At 44.7% G+C, this 20,117-nt stretch overlaps 1 protein-coding gene across 2 annotated transcripts in view; it reads left to right on the top strand.

The window, feature by feature from the left end:
• Positions 1-20,117, top strand: part of LOC123751668 (mRNA (2'-O-methyladenosine-N(6)-)-methyltransferase) — a 159,441-nt gene that overhangs the window by 75,387 nt on the left and 63,937 nt on the right. For both annotated transcript variants that reach the window (XM_069323554.1, XM_069323553.1), the window contains exon 4: positions 10,853-10,983. In XM_069323554.1, coding sequence (XP_069179655.1) covers positions 10,853-10,983 — 131 coding nt within the window. The remainder of the gene's footprint in view (positions 1-10,852; positions 10,984-20,117) is intronic.

The raw sequence follows: 20,117 nt of genomic DNA, 5'->3' as shown, positions 1-20,117 counted from the left end.
ATTGTGTGACGTGCTCACAAGAATGTGCGGTAAATCCCTTCTGACGTATGTTAATAGGCCTGTGGCGTTACTGTTATTATAGGATGCATACCCTCTGATCTTTGGTGGGGTTTTGTTTATTATGTTGGACGTGTAGGGCTCCTGTAAAGCAATTATATCTATGTTGTTACTGGTAACATATGCAATTAAGTCATTCAGTCTTTTGTTGATGCTACGAATGTTCCAACTGAGAAACCTAATGGTTCTTGTGTCAACAGCGGCCATCGTCTTGGTGTTGTTCCTCCCTGGGACTGGTGGTCCCATTGTTGTCCTTGTCCCACTCACACAATGTGTCAATAAGTGACTCTACGACGTAAAGAGCCGCACCAACCTGGCGTTTGGTATCGTCAGAAACATCTGGTGACATCATCAGTTTCTTGATCACTGAGCAACTCAGGATGGTCCGCAAGTGAATGTTATCTGTAAGTCGTATGGCATAATTACTGTCACTCAGAGTATTATCTTTTTCATTCTCGTACTTGGCTTGAGCGCGTTCCTTATGGTCATGAATCATTTTAAAATATGCTGATGCAGGTCGACTTCCTTTTCCAGTTAATGTTTCTGTGTCACTAACACTGCTGTCATCCCTGAGTTGACTGACGACGTCGCTGCCACCGCCTCCGTTGTCGCTCTCATCTCTGTTGTCGCCGCTGCCGCTGCTGCCACCGCTGCCACCGCTGCCGCCGCCGTCACCACCACCACAGGAACCTTTACCAGCGCGGGCCACGGCTGTGACACAGCAGCATGGAGGCTGCTGTATCTCTTGTGGAGGAGCCTGACGTAGCGCCTGTATAATTTCAGTCAGTTCTGCTACCTGTGCTTGCAAGGTTGCCAACTGTCCATTAACTGTTGTATCAGGCTGTTGTGTGTTGTCAGGGGCGTTGCTGGTACTGTCACCACTATGGGATGGGTCAACAGTACTAGAGCCGGTATCAGTAGACACTTGTTGTGTCTCGGGCACTTGCCTCCTTGTGCCAAGGGAGGCTGGCCGTTTGGTACAATCTGAGTGCCAGATGGTGACTCCCTCCATATCACATCTGAAACACTTCAGCGGCGGTTTAGACGGAGCCACAGATTCAGGATGTTGCCTTGCTTCTGTTGCAGTGTTCTGTTGCTCCTGTTTCTGCTTTCTTTGGTCTCTGGTCTTCTTATACTGACAGTCCTTCAGTGCATGAGGACCGGAACAGAGAGCACACTTGGGTGTCGGGCACCAGCAGTGCTTAGCTATGTGGCCACTGCCACAGCACTCGTAACACTCCACAGGGTTCGGCTCCCACACCCTGAACATGCTGGGGCGTGCATACAACCCACCAAACCAATACTGGTCAGGTGGCGAATCAGGCTTTTTCCAGACTATGACTATTTGATCAGTAGGCTTACCATTCTTGGTCAATCTTCGTGCTCTGTGTACCCCGTCTAATTCATAGGCCCACTCTAGTGGATATCTGTGACTGTACCTGTAGACTAGGTATTCAACCATCTTGTTCCGTGTTGGATTATCTAGAGGGGAGAGCTTTACATCACCTATTTTCCCTTCTAGAAGAGCCTCCACAACCTGCTGCTTCTCTCTTAAAACATACACATATGGAGAGTTGACATGTGGACGTAGCACGCCTGCAGAGCCAGGTGGGTACACCTCGCTCAGTTTCTTACTCCACACTATCCTGTCCGCCACACTCGTGCCTTTAGGGAAGGTCAGACGTGTGTACTCGTTCCTTGGTGCTATCGGACGCCTTCCACCCTGTTGTTCACCAGGCTTCTGTTTCCCTTGTTTCCTTCTCTGGTTCTTACTTACCACCTCCACAAACCCATCATTGGGTGGTGGGGTGACAGTGTCACTGGTCACGGTAGGGGAGAGCCCTGAGGGTCCAGCAGCTACCTCCTCCATACCTGCTTCTTCAGGCGGCATTAATTGTTGCTCTAACTTCTTCCGATACCTGGTTTGCATTAATAATCATATGATGATGATTAACACGACAAATGGCAGAGCAGGCAGCATGCCTTACCAGTCATCAGCGCCAACAGTCATAAACCTGCTCTGAGGGGAAGAGCACTCTCAGTGGGTTTGAGAGTGCTCAGACGACTTGGATAAACACTTGGATATTCCACTTGGTTGGTTGGGACTCGCAGAGGGTAGCCCTCAGTGACTTATTCTCCTATGTGTGGACAGAATGTCCCCTAAGACAGCCTAACCCTGCTACAAGGGTGAACAGATGCCCAAGTCAAGTGGCCCCCCAGATTTTACAGGTAACCGCATGGGCCACTGGACCGTTCCACTTGACCTGTTGAAATGGTGAAATGAGAAGAATAAGAGAAAGTGGAGAAGATAAGTCTTATAACTAGGAATGTACAGGTGCTCTGTACAAAGCTGGCATCATTGAAGTGTTGGCGGCTGTCAACCTCCCGCCAGGGAAGGGATAGGGGGGACTGTTGGGTCAGCGCTCTAACCGCAAGGGTCAGAGGTCCGTGGGGGTCAGATTACGATCCCACAACTCTCCTTGCTGTTTGGTGCCTGAAGCTGTAGATGCCCTCTGGTTCTTGCTAGAGTCTTACAGTGAGGCCCAGGTACACTGTACAGGCGATGCTGTGTTATTAGCACCAGCAATGCATCAAACTAATGTTTGGTAGGCTCCCCTAAGGGAGTGGAGGGGGCAGGCTAGCCTGCCTTCGACCTCAGGCGCCACTCCCTAGTTCACTCTAGGGTTCCTTGATGCTAGTGACTTATGCAACAGTGTTGGAACACTCAGCAGCACAGTAGTATTGTGACGATACCGCCCCGGCGATCACAGCACAAGGTTGGGGACGAGGGACTTGACCCAAAGAGGGAGAGGAGGCGCGCACATCCTCTCAGCTCGAGGCCTGGCCAGCGAGTGATCCAAAGGGTTAGAAGTCAGAGGAGCATAAGTGCGAGAGTCAGAGAGCAAGACATCTGCTTTTCGGAGGTAATCCTCTCGGTCAAGGACAACCACCGAATTGCCTTTGTCGGAAGGAAAGATAAGAATAGAGTTGTTAGATTTTAGGGAGGCAAGGGCAAGCTGGAAGCGACGAGGAAGGTGGTGATTTTTAGAAAACAAGCTGTCAAGAACGGGGATAAGGGCCCCCCTCTAAAGGCAGACAGGTCCGAAAGAGTACTAAAGTTAGAATTGACAAACCTGTCAAAGGAACTAATGAGATCAATGCCACAGCGTGGGCCAGGGGAAGTAGCAAAAGACAGACCAAGACCAAGAAGTTCTTGCTGGTGCTTAGAAAGAGAGTAGGACGAAAGGTTGGTAACACAGTCAGAGAGAGAGTATTTGGCCCAAGGACTGTTGGAGATCAGGCGTTGAAGTTTGTTGTGTAGTGTGGAGGAGTGGTGGGAAGAGGAGACATGAGCAGTGTCAAATGCAATTGGAAAAATGATATTGCACAGATCACTGGGAAGAGAAGAGGACAGAAAGCGTTGCTGTTGACGAACAGCAAGAAAAGCCTCGTCAACTTGCAAGGAGGTGGCATGAATAAGTTCTTGAAGAAGAAGGCGGGCATGTTCAGGGAAAGGAGATCCTGAAGTGCTTCTTCTGCTACAATTACACCTTCTGCTACAATACTGAGACTCAGGTCTTCGCTGATGTCTGCCCTTGTTTCCACTCATGGACCATTGTCCATTTGCATTTCATTTCATTAAATGCTGTTTTTTTAAGACTTACTATCCTGATCTGATCAACCAGGCTGTGACTCATACGTGAGGCTGCGAGCAGCCGTGTGCAACAGCCTGGTTGATCAGTCCAGCAACCAGGAGGCCTGGTCGACGACCGGGCCGCGGGTACGCTAAGCCCTGGAAGCACCTCAAGGTAACCTCGAGGTATCCCTGTCTGGGAGATTCTATATTGTTATTGGAGTTAAGGATGGATAAAATTGGCGAGATATTATCCTCAAGAATAGTTGATTTTGTTGTCTTTAACCCTTAAACTGTGCATATTACCACGCGTATTGAGGGCCTGGAAGCTAAAAATATTTGAATTATGTAAAAATAACCTAAAAATGTTAAACAAATCTCAAACTTATTGGCTTCAGTGTCATGAAACTTTCATCAAAATATTTTTAGAAATTGATTTTAAACTAATTTTTAAAAAATAAGAACATTTTGTTGATAAGGAGAACGGCTCCTATTAACTGTAACCGAGGGATAATGCAGTAATAAAGAGATGCAAGCACTTGTCCAACGCTCAAAGAAGAAGAATAGTAGTAAGAAGTGTGGACAAAGTGAATATGCAGTTGGTGCCTTTATATCATTGCTGAGTAATACATAGTACAGTGGTACCTCGCATAACGATCGCCCCAAAAGACGAACATTTTGGGTAACGAACGGCCCGATCGGCGTCAAATCGTCCCGTATGACGAATGCAGGTTTGAGTAACGTCAACACCACATGGTGGGGTCGCGCTGCTTCTTGCATATTCTTATTGACGCCTCCGAGATGCACATAAATTATGTTGTTCTTGTTTAAAGATGCTAATGATGCTAGGATATAAAAGGGTGACTGCTGAGATGTTGCAAAGCATTGATGTTTTTGTAGGAAAAAAGAAATGAAATGTCTGATATACAACAAATGTCAAAAAGGTTCGTTTGGTGTTCGGCAGGTAGGCTGCTCCATTATAACAATCTTTCTTTGTTTCAAATGTGTTCCATTTGTTTTGTATTTGTCATTTACGTCTCAATAATGGAGAAGCCTACCTTACATACACTGAATAAACCATTATGACATTTTCCTTCTTCAAATGTGTTCAATATTTATTTTTCATTTGTCTTAAGCAAAAGGTTCGTTCGGTGGTCGGCAGGTAGGCTGCTCCATGTTTCTTACATACAAAAAACATAAATAATAAAAAAAATGAAGAATTTTGAAAACCAGCACAAATGTCAAAAAGGTTCGTTCGGTGGTCTACAGGTCGGCTGCTCCATGTTTCTTAAATAAAAAAATAAAAAACGAAAAATAAAAGAACTGTTGAAACAATTTGAAAAATGGACAAATGCCATAAAGGTTCGTTCAGTGTTTGTCGGGTAGGCTGCTCCATTATTGAGACGTAAGTGACAAATACAAAACAAATGGAACACATTTGAAACAAAGAAAGATTGTCATAATGGAGCAGCCTACCCAACAAACACTGAATGAACCTTTGCTATAACGAATATGAAAGACAAGGGCTGCTGGCTGGGTTAGTACTGCGTGAGCAACCATTTGTGGCACACGTGGCTCTGGCTCTCAAACACCTGTCCCACACAGTGTTGAAAGACTGCGCTCAGTCGGTGCAATTCAGACCCTATTGTTTGAAGAACATAAGGGTCATAACATTGGTAAAGCTAGGCGCAATAAGGGCTTAACACAACGGTCGGATGCCAGTGATACAGCGAGCGTATCCAGTTGTAGCTCTCAGCCTCACCCTTGCCATCTCGAATTTATATAGATGATACATAGATTAATCGTTTTCTGCGTTCAGTGATGATGCATCTGATACAAGTAGCATAGATGAATAGTGTTAGTGGCTTCCACGGTGGTGTTGTTCATTGATATTTTCAAGAATACCTGAATCTCTTCCTGACTGATGGACACTCTTTGAGGCTAGCTGAATCTCTTCCTGTGTGGGACCTTACAAAGCGATCTTTTCACAACTACCTTACAAATTGAGCTTTTCCTATAACCGTTTCAATACTCCCTTATGCTTTACAAGCTTGGCTACATACCACCTACAAGTACTAAAGCCAAGGGTGCACGCGAGTGCGTTATTTGCAAGCACACAGAACGATGAAACAGGAAACGAAAATCTATCTGTAGCTGGTGCAAGGAGAGCAAAGTCGCGCTGTGTACCATGGACTACTTCGTTGACTATTACGCACCTCCAAAGTACTGAGTGTGTAATACAGTGTGTTACTCTGTAAATAGTATGTGAAACTGTGCATATTGTAATTTTAGTGAATTTTTACCACGTAATATTGTGACTAAACATTTATTGTGGACACATTACTGACACATGTATCACAGTTCCATGGAAAATTATAAACATTCTACTGTATACATATTGTAAAGGTCACAAATATGCATCATTTACGATAAAAGAAACAAATAAAACCGCATTGGAAATGCATAGAAAAAATATTTGAAAATATATTTGTGGCAAAACGCGGTGCTTGAATGGCCTGCGCGACCGTGTCTGGGATCTTCACACACGGGCGACCAGGCCCTGATGACATCACAGCGCACCTTGTCCACGCCCTCACAGCCAAAGTAAGTGGAATTTGGTAATTATTTTTACATAGACACGTTCAGGGACGGTAATTTATCATTTTGCAAGGAAAAATTATATTTTGGGTAACATTTGATGTCATGCACACTGGGGGAATTTCACAATAAACACAGTGCATCACACTGGTTACATGGGGGGACACTCGTTTTGTATGACGTCCGTTTCACATGACGAACATGGAACGGATTAAATTCGTTATGTGAGGTACCACTGTATATTGTCCAATGTTAATATACAGTATGTTATTTTCATCAATGTCCCAAAAAAAAATTTTTTTAATGGATTTTTTTTTTAATATTTTAGTTTTTTCTCCTTTGTTTATTATCTGATTTGGTTGTAACCTTTACATCCTGGAGAATGCATATGTTTCCCTAACTATGTGAAGATAGAATGAATTTGGTCAACAAATAAATCAGTTACAACTCACAAAACTTGGGACTTAATTTTTTTGGCAGTTTTTCTGGGGGGAGCCCCGTCGGCTCCCCGGAGCTATCCCAGGCTGATATGCTAATGTCAGACTTTGGCATCAGTCATGTGTATGGAGTTCTTAGGCCTACCGGGGACCACGGCCAGAACCGGGCCCCCTCAGAGAGGCAAGGGGAGCAATGGCCTATAGAAGCCCCCGTGTAGTTGGAAGCATTCTATGTCTGCCATCGACCGGAACAGGCACCCAGAAAGGTAAGCGCCCCAAAACAAACCCCTATTCTGGTTAAAATTGCTACCTAAAACCGAACTAGTGGATAGAACTCCCCAACCCAAAACAAGCAAACTAGTGTGACGTCACACACTGCCGCGCCGCTGTCTGCGCAGCTCCCCCCTCCCCGGGAGGGGGAAGGGGGAGCCCCAGACCCCCCGCGCCGGCTACCCACACCTTAGTTCTTGAGGCTGATGCTATAGGCGATGGTCGTGTGCTCTGGCTCCGGTGTCGCTACTGCACTGTGCTTTGCGTGTGGTGTTAGTTTTGTGGGTGCGAGAGCCAGGAGTTATCTTCAGTACTCGGGCTGCATGCGCCTAGGGCTGCCTTCCCTAGGTGCCCTGTAAGTACTGCCCTTGGGGCTTGGGGCCACCTTCCACAGGCTCCTCGGGGTCTGCCTCTGCTGGTCCGTTTTACCTTTCGGTTTTTCGGCCGCCTGTTGGGCTCTTGGGTGTTCTTTCTCCCTTGTTACCGGCAGGTAAGAGGCAGTTTGCACTGGTAGGGGCGCAGGGTGCTGCTCAGCTTGTATTTCCCGACATCGCGGCCGGCTCTGTTCCTTGGGGTTCGCTGTCCTCTTGCGGGGTTTTGTTTTTCTTTTTGTTTTTGCCTGGTGGGGGGTTCTGTCATTTTATTCAGTTTGTTTTTGCCCTTCCACTGTTCTCCTCGGTGGCGCCCCCTGCTAGGTCCCCGTGAGTGTACACGTCCCTGGGGTTCAGCTTTAGAAGTTTGCTTGGTAGTTTTGGGCGCCGGTTTGCAGCACCCTGCCTGGGACTACCTGAGCGTGAGTCCTCTTAAAGTAAACGCTCAGGACCCTGGGAATCCCCTAGGGGGCGCGTGGGTCCGATGGATGTGACCCCGGAGTCCCCACTCGCTGTGTGCGAGTTTGAGGGTTGCTCGGTCCCCTTGTCTCAGGGTGACCCTCATTGTTTTTGCCTCTGCCACGCTGCCTGTTGGGTCGGTGATACTTTCGACCCTGAGTCCTGCGAGTGTTGCTGCTTGCTTGTGATTCAATTTACCCAATCCTCTGATTCTATTCGGGTACGGGCGGCACATGCGTTGCAGTCTAGGTTTCGTCTGTTGCAACGCGCTCGGTTGGTTGCTTCCCCGGATGCCCCGGGGCTGCCCCGCTTTGCTTTTCGAGACCCGGACTTGGGGGTGGGGGTCGCTTCGATCCTGGTTCAGTCCGCACCTCCTCGTCCTTCCCCTTCTGTTAGTTCTGGTCCCCCGCCCCTGCTTCCGGCCCCGAAGCGTCTGAGGGTTTCGGGGTCGGAGCAGGGGTTACTTGATCTCGAGACTCGAGTCTATCATCATCTCTATGGTAATCAGGTGGCCTCCTTGTTGGTGTCCCACCTGAGGGCTTCTTCTCGGCGGCAGTATGAAGTTTCCTGGCGGTCCTTCCGTTTCTTTTTGCGTCTTCGTCGTGTTAGCTCCTTGTCTGTTCGGGTGGTCTTGTCCTTCCTCTCGTGGTTGTTTCAGGACCGTCATCTTATGCCTAACACTGTCGCTTCGTATCGTGCGGCGCTGGCGGAGCCGCTTCAGCTTGCTTTCGGTATCGATGTTACGTCTGCGCCGTTTCGCAAGCTGTCTCGTGCATTGTTTCACCTCCGGCCTGCTCATGCGTCGCCTGAGCCATCCTGGTCTTTGGACTGAGTGCTCGCTTTCCTTTCATCTCCTCGTTTCGTTGTGGCCCCTTCGGTCCAGGATTGTTTTTCCAAGGCACTTTTCTTGTTGGCTTTGGCCTCTGGGGGTCGGGTAGGGGAGCTTCATGCTCTCCTCCGGCGCAGGGGTTTCTGCTCTTTTGGTCGTGGTGATAGTTTTGTTCGTTTGCAGCCGTCTCCTTCTTTTCTGGCGAAGAATGAGACTGCTGCGTTCCGGAGGGGTCCATGGGTGGTTGATGCTTGGTTGGTCAGGCCGGGGGTGCATCATGTTTTGTGTCCGGTTGCGGCGCTTCGCCGTTATTTGCGCGCCACAGCTTCTGTGTCCGGGGACGCGCTGTGGGTTGATCCGGTTTCCCTTCTTCCCTGTTCGCGGGTTCGGGTCTCTCAGGTCGTCCGCAGGGTTATTAGGTCCAGCCAGCCTGCGGTCTATCCCCGTGCCCATGACGTTCGTAAGTTCGCGGCTCTTGCTGCCGTCTTTGGGAATATGTCTTGGTCTGATATTCGGGCGCGGGGATTTTGGCGGTCGAACAGGGTCCTGGCTGCTCGTTACCTTGTGAATGTCCCTGGGCCTCGTCGGGCCTGTGTTGCTTTGGGTCGGCGGTTGCAGCCAGTTGTCTCGGCTTCGAGTTGAGGGGTGAGCGACGACCGCCTCCCGGGTAAGTCCCTCTTTTTCTGTCTGTGGGTAGTTAGCTCCGGGGAGCCGACGGGGCTCCCCCCAGAAAACCAGCGTTGAATGTAATGAAACGCCATTTTCTGGGTGAGTCCCGGAGGCTCCCCAGCATCCCTCCCTCCCTCCGGTCGGCGGTTTTTCGCGTTTTTGACATCCAGCCTCAAGAACTGAGGTGTGGGTAGCCGGCGCGGGGGGTCTGGGGCTCCCCCTTCCCCCTCCCGGGGAGGGGGGAGCTGCGCAGACAGCGGCGCGGCAGTGTGTGACGTCACACTAGTTTGCTTGTTTTCGGTTGGGGAGTTCTATCCACTAGTTCGGTTTTAGGTAGCAATTTTAACCAGAATAGGGGTTTGTTTTGGGGCGCTTACCTTTCTGGGTGCCTGTTCCGGTCGATGGCAGACATAGAATGCTTCCAACTACACGGGGGCTTCTATAGGCCATTGCTCCCCTTGCCTCTCTGAGGGGGCCCGTTTCTGGCCGTGGTCCCCGGTAGGCCTAAGAACTCCATACACATGACTGATGCCAAAGTCTGACATTAGCATATCAGCCTGGGATAGCTCCGGGGAGCCTCCGGGACTCACCCAGAAAATGGCGTTTCATTACATTCAACGCTGTTTTTTTTTATCTGATTTCAAACTCTATTTTCTTTGTCTCTTTAGGTTGTTTTGGTGATTAGGCACCATATTAGGGCTTTTTCACTTATATGAAGGATACCCTAATTATATCCCCTAAATCATTATAATTATCCCTATATTTTGTGCTTTTTTGGGGTTATTTTTTCTTGACTTCATTTCAACACATATTGACCTACAACTTTCATATATTCGAGTACGAATGCCAAACAATGTTTATTAAAGCATACAATTAAATTATCAGATTAAAACTACCTTTATTCATTGTTGACAATGTCAACTTCAATTATCTCTGAAACTAGAGTTTCAACTTTTAGTGGCTTCTAAAATAACAGTTTTTGACCGATTCTCACTATTTTGACATATTGTGTGTTCAGCTGTCTGTTCTACAATCCCTTCAGAAGGGATTTTTCATAAACTTTATACATTTGAAGTTAAAAAAAATTTTGGTCTAAATTTGCTGCATATTTTAAATGCCTTATTGACAATTTTTTTGTTTACAGTAAACTATACTGAAAACCTATATTCTAATTTGATGAAAATGAAGGTCATATGCTATTCTGAGAGAATAATAACATTAAATGAACAGTTGGTGATACTTCATATTTTTTTTCCGAATTGGAAATCTGAAATTTTCAATATTCTATTTTAAAATTATTTTTGATTCTCTTGTTTTTCAAGTTACGTTTTGATCATTTAGTCAAACTTGGAGCATTTGCCTAGTTGATTATGCACAAAATATTGGAAAGTGTTTGTGCAAGTTTTAAAAACTTAAGTTAAATTATGTTATGTCAAATCATATATGTATGTATTGCGCAGTTTAAGGGTTAAGACGTTCTGTCAAGACATGAAAATGCTAAGTTATTTCTTCTTTTTCTCCGTACCAGCAACATTTGCCGCCCCCGCAGCAGCAGCAACAGCAGCAGCAGCAGCAGCAATATGATCCAATAAGTGATCCACTTGGAATTCAGAATCCAACTAATGGCAGTAGCTCCAATACCAACAACAATAACCAAAGGTATGTAATGTCTGATCCTGATAGCATTATCCTATTGTCTTTTTTTTTTTCTAGTACTCTTTCAGATCTATCTGCCTTTAGAGGGGCCTTTATCCCTGTTCTTGACAGCTTGTTTTCTAAAATTCACCACCTTCCTCGTTGCTTCCGGCTTGCCCTTGCCTCCCTGAAATCTAACAACTCTATTCTTATCCTTCCTTCTGACAAAGGCAATTAGGTGGTTGTCCTTGACCGTGAGGACTACCTCCGGAAAGCAGATGTGCTCTCTGACTCCCTCACATATGCCCCTCTGATATCTAACCCTTTGGATCGCTAAAGGGTTAGATGCCTTCCTTAAAAATTCCTTTAACTTCAAACTAAGACAGCTCTCTAGTCTTTGTCCTCCTGACTTCGATCTCATTAAACGTTTCCGTGTCATCTGCCCTTCTCTTCCTTACTTCTGTGGTCTACCTAAGACTCATAAACCTGGTGTTCCTCTTTGTCCTATCATTTCTTCACAGGGCTCTGTCAGCTATCCTCTTGCCTCCTGGCTCGCTAAAACTCTGATGCCTTACCTTGGCACTTTCTCATGCCCATCTTCCTCACTCTCAGGATTTCATAGAAAAACTGCGCGTGCAGCCCTCTTGTAAGATGCTTAGTTTTGACGTCGACTCTCTGTTCACTAATGTTCCGCTCAATGACTTTCTCTCTTTCCTTAGACAGAAGGCGACTGAGGGCCTTCTTCCTCTCCCGCTTCCCACTGACATTTTCCTCGAACTCATTAGACTCTGTGTTGACTCTCTTTCAATGGCAAATATTACACTCAAACTTTCGGTGTCGTTATGGGTTCCCCTCTCTTCCCTGTTCTTGCCAATTTCTACGTGGAATACTTCGAAACTGTTCTTCTTCCTACTATTGATATTCGTCCCTCTCTCTGGCTTCGCTATGTTGATGACATTTTTGCCTTATGACCTTATGACCTTAGTCTTTTCCAGCCTTTCCTCTCCTCTCCTCTCTTAACAATCTGGTGGCTCCTATCCATTTCAAAGTTGAAATGTAATCTAATTCCCTCCTTACTTTTCTTGACGTTCACAGCTCTGTGTCTGGGTTCTCTTTCTCTGTCTACCTCAAACCCATGTATGTACATTCACTGCCTTTATCTACAAATCATTCTCTCACCTTGGTTACCTGGTTGATGGGGTTCTGGGAGTTCTTCTACTCCCCAAGCCCGGCCCGAGGCCAGACTTGACTTGAGAGTTTGGTCCACCAGGCTGTTGCTTGGAGCGGCCCTCAGGCCCACATACCCATCACAGCTTGGTTGGTCCGGCACTCCTTGAAAACAATCTAGTTTCCTCTTGAAGATGTCCACGGTTGTTCCGGCAATATTTCTGATGCTCGCTGGTAGGACGTTGAACAACCGTGGACCTCTGATGTTCATACAGTGTTCTCTGATTGTGCTCATGGCACCTCTGCTCTTAACTGGTTCTATTCTGCATTTTCTTCCATGTTGTTCACTCCAGTATGTTGTTATTTTACTATGCAAATTTGGGACCTGTCCCTCCAGTATTTTCCATGTATAAGTATCCACTCAATTTAACAGCCTATATGGGGCTGTACCCTGGTCGTTATTTCCGGAGCTCCGTTATTTCCGAAGTTAAGTCGGGTTGGGTAATTTTTCAACTAACATTCAGGTAGGACATATTTTATACTGTATAACTAAAATTAAATAAAGTTCATTGTGTAATTGCGTTCCAATTTAGTGCCATGCCAACGATTAAGCCAGCTGGTGGCTGCTGCATGGATGATGTGTGAACATGGTCTGATCAAGTCCAAATGGGTGGGAAAAAATTGGTTCATTCCTTTGTATTGCGAAATATTTCATGTATCAATCAGTGATTGTTAATATTTTCTCAATAAAATTTTAGAGATGTGTTTTGTTTTACCCTGAACAGTGGAGGTAATGTATTTTTAATATTATGACACAGGCTGTGGCGGCCAGGCCATACAATGGCGATCGAGCCTTGTCACTGAGAGCTAGCCAAGACGAAATATTTTGAGCTCGCCTATTCTCTGCTAATGATAGAATATACATTTACGGAGATTAACACTTTCGCGCACCCCGCACGCCACCCCTCAACTATGCGATATGGGTCCCAGCGTTTCACGGGAGGACGCGGTAATTCTGAAAAGTGTATACTCTCTTCAACTTTGTCACCTCAATTCTCGTCCTTCGAGATTAAATTTGGTATCATTGTGTTCACAATAGAATTTTCTACAGCACTAAATGCATATAAACTCCAAAAGCCCGGCTGATTACCCGCAGCAAACAGAGAAAGTGCGAACGAGTTACCCAGGAGCGCGCAAAAGCGATAAAATGTGTTCACTCTTTTCACTCTGGTCACCTCAATTTTCGTCCTAGGTCTTTCATTTTGGTATCAATGGGTTTGCAATAGAATTCTCTAGAGGAATCTTAGCATATGAAATAAAAAACCGGGTCACGCTCCAACCGCCGACGAGTTGAAGTCGGGCCATGCATTAGCCGCGAGTGAGCGCCCAGACGCCTTCCAGCTACACTCCCAATTCCTGCCCACAAATGTTTAGTATTATTACTTGTTGCTAATCTCAATTTTCGTGTTACAGCGCTCATTTAGGTATGAAATTGTTCCTAATAGAATGCTTTAGATGGATATGTGCATATAAGGGCTAATTGAAGAACAATATTGCCAGTGCAATACGCAAAAGTATGAACAAAAAAAATATACAAAATAATACAATTTTTTGTACTTACCACCTCAGTGTTGTGTGTTGAACATGACATAGGCGTGTAGGGAAGACATAGGCGCTCATTTTAAAACCAGTCCCCCAAAAATCGGATAAAAACCTGATTTTTGGCGATTATTTTAGTGGACGACGCAGCATTGCATCATCCCCGAGACTACCGACAGTAAACTGACGACGCAGCATTGTGTCATGCCCGGACGAAAGTGTTGTTAATATGTAGCTTTTGTTGAAAAAAAAAACAATATGTTGTAATACTATAATAAAATTGGTAAATTGACTTATTTTAATGAAGCTGAAGATTACGAAGCTGTGAAGATTACGTCATTCTCTGCAGCGCTTGTTTTATATTGTTCAGTACTGTATACAGGGTACTTACAGTATATACACTTATTTTCAGGCATTCACTTCACATAACAGCTAGCCTTACTACTAATTCACATGAGTTCTAATTCTAATTCACAATTGAAAATTATTTCTACAGTACTGTATATTTACACTGTACAGTATCTTTTTGTCAAGGCTTAAATAATTATTAACACTTACAATACTGTACTCTATCAACACTTTTTACACTAATTTATATTGCCTTTCAATCATATTTTATATCGTTAGTGGAGGCTACACGACTTTTGATGGGAATTCAGCATCGGTATGGGGAACATGGCTTGCAGAGCATATGTTGCCAGTGGATGCTCCATAACTTGTCGATGGGAATTCAGCATCGGCGGGTGCAGCATAGCTTGCAGAGCATTCGTTGCCAGCGGAGGCTGTACGACTTGTTGAATTCCCAGTGGGTGCTTTCACGAACCATTGAAATCATGAATTTATCTATTTTTGTCTGAATCTGATTTTCTCTGGCTAATATTCTGAGACATTGCTCTCAGCCGCGCGAGTTCACAGTAAACAATGCGGTCACATGGCCAGGCGCAGTACATTCTAGGTCCGTGGGGAAAAAAATACCTATTGCCTATACTATAAAAGGTATTTAATAAGAAAACAAAGAATTTTGCTTAATAACAATTGTTTTAAAATATTTTATTATTAATAATTTAGAATTTTCTTCATAAAACTGAATCATTTTAAAAGAAAGTTAAGATTTAATATACGACTCTGGATGATCGAGGTTGGTGGCCTGGTCACCATGTGAGGGGCTGCCGATGCCAAAACAAACGCAATACCGACCGTCGGTAATATCGACCACCAGGCCGGTATACGAGGCTCCAGATACCGATCTCCCAAACCGGTCGTTATTACCGGCAGATCAGTATAAAACAGGCCGTTAAATTGATTGGATACTGTATTTGGTATCTCTCTCGTCTCTTTTTCTAGTGAGTACATTTGGAGAGCTTTGAGACGATCCCAATAATTTAGGTGCTTTATCTCGTCTATGCGTGCAGTATATGTTCTCTGTATTCCCTCTATTTCAGCAATCTCTCCTGCTCTGGAGGGGGAAGTGAGTACTGAGCAGTACTCAAGATGGGACAACACAAGTGATTGGAAGAGTACAACCATTGTGATGAGATCTCTGGACTTGAAGGTTCTCATAATCCATTCTATCATTTTTCTGGCTGACGCAATACTTGCTTGGTTATGCTCCCTAAACGTTAGGTCGTCGGACATCATTGTTCCCAAATCCTTGACATGCTGTTTTCCTACTATGGGCAGATTCGATTGTGTTTTGTATCCTGTACAAAACAGATCATTTTTGCCGTATCTGAGTACCTAGAATTTATCACCGTTAAACATCATGTTATTTTCTGCTGTCCAATCGAAAACTTTGTTAATATCTGTTTGTAGTTTATCACTGTCTTCAGCAGTGGTAATTTTCATGCTGATTTTTGTATCATCTGCAAAGGATGACACGAAGCTGTGACTTGTATTTTTGTCTATGTCTGATATGAGAATAAGGAACAGCAAGGGTGCAACGACTGTACCTTGAGGTACAGAGCTTTTAACTGCGCTCAGACTCGATTTTACTTGATTGACTGTTACTCTTTGTGTTCTGTTTGACAGGAAATTGAGTATCCAGCGTCCGACTTTACCAGTTATACCAATTGACCTCATTTTGTGTGCAATCACTCCATGGTCATATTTGTCGAATCCCTTTGCAAAATCTGGGTATACAGCATCTGAATTATGTTTTTCTTCTAATGCCTCAGTGATTTTGTCACAGTGGTCAAGTAGCTGTAAAGTAGCTGTGAGAGGCATGATCTTCCTGCTCTAAATCCATGTTGGCCTGTATTGTGGAGGTCATTGGTTTCCATGAATCTAGTGACCTGACTCCTGATCACTCTCTCAAATACTTTTATTATGTGGGACATTAGTGCAATTGGTCTATAATTATTTGCCAATGCTTTGCTACCACCCTTGTGTAAAGGGGCAATGTCTGCTGCTATAAGCGCATCTGGTATCTTTCCTGTGTCCAATCTCTTCCTCCACACTATACTGAGTGCCTGTGCTACTGGCACTTTGCATTTCTTTATAAATATTGAATTCCATGAGTCTGGACCCGGGGCTTAGTGCATGTGCTTATTGTCAATTTCTCTTTCAAAATCTGCTACGCTTGTGTTGATATCAGTTATATTTACAGGTGTTTGGATATCATTCATAAAGAAATTGTCCGAATCTTCCACTTTCATGCTGTGTATCGGAGTGCTAAACATGTCCTCATACTGCTTTTTTAGGATTTCACTAATTTCTTTGTCATCCTCAGTGTATGAACCTTCACTAATACGAATAGGTCCAATACTGGCAGTGGTTTTCGCTTTTGATTTAGCATATGTGAAGAAATATTTTGGGTTTTTCTTTATTTCTTGAATTGCTTTCTGTTCTAGTTGCCTTTCTTCAGTCTTATAGGAATGCTTCAGTCTCTGTTCGATTTCTTCAATCTCCCTGTTTAAATTATTTCTTCTTTGTATGGAGAGTCGTGTCTGCTTAAGCATTTCCGTTAATTTCTTCCTTCTTTTGTAGTGTCGTCTGCGTTCTCTTTCTACATTTGACCTCTTTCTGGCTTTCCTCAAAGGAACATGTTTCAGACAGACTTCATATGCTTCAGAAGTCAGTTTTTCTATTCCTTGTGTAGGATTTTTATTTCTTAGAACATTTTCCCATTGAATGTTTGTAAGTTCCCTGTTTATTTTCTCCCAGTCTATCCTTTTATTATTAAAATTGAATTTATTGAATAACCCTTTTTGCTTGTTGTTTCTCTTGGGCCTACTACCGTTATTAATGTTAGTTTGCTCTTCAATGAGCTTGTGGTCCGAGTACGTAGTGTCTGAGACAATAATTAATGTCTCTGATTAGCTCCTCATTGTTCGTGAATATCAAGTCCAGCGTGTTTTTCGTTCCTAGTTGGTTCTGTAATCTGCTGACTGAGCGAGAATTTTTTCACAGAATCTCAGTAATTCTCTGACCTGTTGTTGGTTATTTCCAGGTTGATTTCCTGCTATAATGTTATTGTTTACTATTCTCCATTTTGAACTGGGTAGATTGAAGTCTCCAAGGAAGATGATATCTGGTACTGGGTTTGCTAGGTTATCAAGGATATTCTTTATTTTGTGGATCTTTTCAGTGAATTCCTCAACTGTTGCATCTGGTGGTTTGTATATTAAAATAATAAGTAGATTCATATTTTCTACCTTGATTCCAAGTACCTCTACCACCTCATTGGATGAGTTCAGGAGCTCTGTGCATGCCAGCTCCTCTTTAATATACAGACCTACTCCTCCACTTGACCTAATTACTCTGTCACATCTATATAGATTATAATTCGGAATCCAGATTTCACTATCCATGTGGTCTTTTGTGTGGGTTTCTGTAATTGCACCAAATATTGAGTTCGATTCTATTAGGAGGCCACTTATGAACTTAACTTTATTTCTTGATTTTGGTTTCAAGCCTTGTATGTTTGCAAATATGAATGATTTCCCGCATTGTGTGTCACTTTTGGTGGGCTTTGGTAGTTCTCCCCCCACTCTACCCAGGTCCAGGGTGTGTTGTTTTGGATGTGGCTCATCCAGTTTTGGTAGTAGAACGGGTGTTGTGTGGTGTAGTACCTGTGTGCTTGTTGATAATTTGTATTCCAGTCTTGTGGCTATCTCCCTTCCCCTCTGTAATCCTGTAGTGGTTCCATCTGACTGTTCCTCTCTCTTATATTTACTACTCTGTTTCTGCCTTCCTCTAAAAAAATTTAAGTAGTGTCATATTGACCTTTCCGTCTATAGCGCTGTGTACCTCTCACATGGAATTTCGGACACTGAAGATTGTAGCATTTTTTGTCCCTAATTGAAAATTGACATAATTTAGGGTGGAAGTATCTACACCCTGTTCCAAAACTGCATGTACCCCTCGCCAACATGTTCCTGCATTTTCGAGGATGCAGAAAATTGTATTTTGCTCCTAATTTTCCATATTTGCATATTCCTTGAGCGTAGAATTTGCAAACTTTTAAGTTTTTGCATTTTTCAAGGTATTTATACCTGTGCCTGTCTTGTCTACCTCTTTATTGGAGCCATCTCCGTCTTATGTCCCAAGTCCTTCATTTATGCACTCTGTCTCACTGTTGCTCTCATTGTTTATATTACCTGACTCCACAATACCCTCTTCCTCCACACTACTGCTATGGTTCTCTAAACTACCTGTTCCTGAGTTTTGGTCATCATATTCCTGTCTGGGTCTTCTGTCATTTGGTGGTGGGTTATATATGACTGCGACAATAATTTTTTGTCCTCCAGTTGCTATGGTACCTGTTATGTAGTCATTGAAACCTTCACAACCCTGAATAACCATCTCCTCAAAATCCCAGCCTTTTCCCACCAGAAGACTACACCACCACCACTACCTCCACCTTCTCTCTCTTTCCTTACAACACAGTAGTCCTGTGGAAACACTGCATTTGTTATGGTTTTTGTTAGCTTTGTTTCTGTGAGTGCTATTATGTCTGTTTTTTTTAAGTATCCATTCTCCAAGTTCATTTGTTTTATTTGTAATGCCATCTGGGGAGCCGGTCGGCCGAGCGGACAGCACGCTGGACTTGTGATCCTGTGGTCCTGGGTTCAATCCCAGGCGCCGGCGAGAAACAATGGGCAGAGTTTCTTTCACCCTATGCCCCTGTTACCTAGCAGTAAATAGGTACCTGGGTGTTAGTCATATGTCACGGGCTGCTTCCTGGGGGTGGAGGCCTGGTCGAGGACCGGGTTATGGGGACACTAAAGCCCCGAAATTATCTCAAGATAACCTCAAGATAGATCTATGTTAGTGTGGATTGCCTTGAGACTCACTTTCTTCTGTCCCTTCTCATGTTCTCTTCTTGGTGAGCGTTCTGCTGATGAGGGAAGCTGTTCCATGGGCGTGAGGATTTGTGGGGTGGATAACAGGGTCTCAGAAGATACTGGAGTGAGGGGTGGGGGGGTCAAGTGAAAGGGGGACAGGGAGTGTATGGGATGAAGGGGGGAGGGAGGATAGTGGGGGGGAGGGGTAGCAGGGTGGGAGTGGGGTGAGAGGGGAGGGAGAGTTGGCTGAGCATTTGAGGGGGGGGGGGAAGGGAGGGTTCATGGTAGGGAGGGTTTCTATGCAGAGGAGGGTGGTGGAGTTGCCCTTCCCTCTGGTGTTATTTGGTTGCTGGTTGTGGGTTCAATTAACTGGGGATGTTGTGTTGGGAGCTGTGTTTTCCTGGTTTTCTCCTCTCGCCCTGCGCTTCTTCCTTGCAGCCATGGCTTTCCTCCCTTGTCATGTCCCTCTGGGGAAATACTTTTTTTAATTCCCCCACATATTGCAGGTGGCTCTTCCTTGTTAGAATCTTCTCCTTTGTGGTCTTGTTTGCAAACAATATCTCTAACACACTGTTTCTGTCCTTGCTGTACCAGCCTAACCTGAAAACCTTCTCAATGATATGCTCAGCCCCTTCTATCTCTAGCTTCTTTAGTATTTAATTCGCTGCCGCTCTGTCCTTACCGTTCCATTCTGTCCTATTGGAGCCTTCTTGCTCCTTAATACCCACAGCTACCACTGACCTTTTTCTTTCCAGTAGCTGGCTAGTGGCCCTTGCTGCTTCCTGTGAGGTGGCTGCTTTCATGGCTACCTCCCTCGCTGTGGACATTACTTCCTTGTTCTTTTTTAGCATTTCTGCAAATGTTGCTTGTACTATGGCAGTCCCTTCCAGTGTACCATTTTCATCTTCTTTTTGAATGATTATCTGAGTCTCAGCTCAGTATTGATCTCTTTAAGGGTTTTAATTTCCTCCTTTGCTGCTGTCAGCTTGCTTATTGTATTATTCATTTCCTGCATCTCCCTTCTGATACCTTCCAAAATCTGGGCAAACACTTCCTTCATTTCGTCACATTGACTTTTCCCTGTTCCCTTGGTAGTCCTGGCTGCCA

The sequence above is a fragment of the Procambarus clarkii genome, chromosome 13, assembly GCF_040958095.1.
Source record: "Procambarus clarkii isolate CNS0578487 chromosome 13, FALCON_Pclarkii_2.0, whole genome shotgun sequence".
NCBI lineage: Eukaryota > Metazoa > Arthropoda > Malacostraca > Decapoda > Cambaridae > Procambarus > Procambarus clarkii.
Note: the sequence above shows the minus strand (reverse complement) of the source record. Positions and strands in the feature narration are given on the sequence as shown.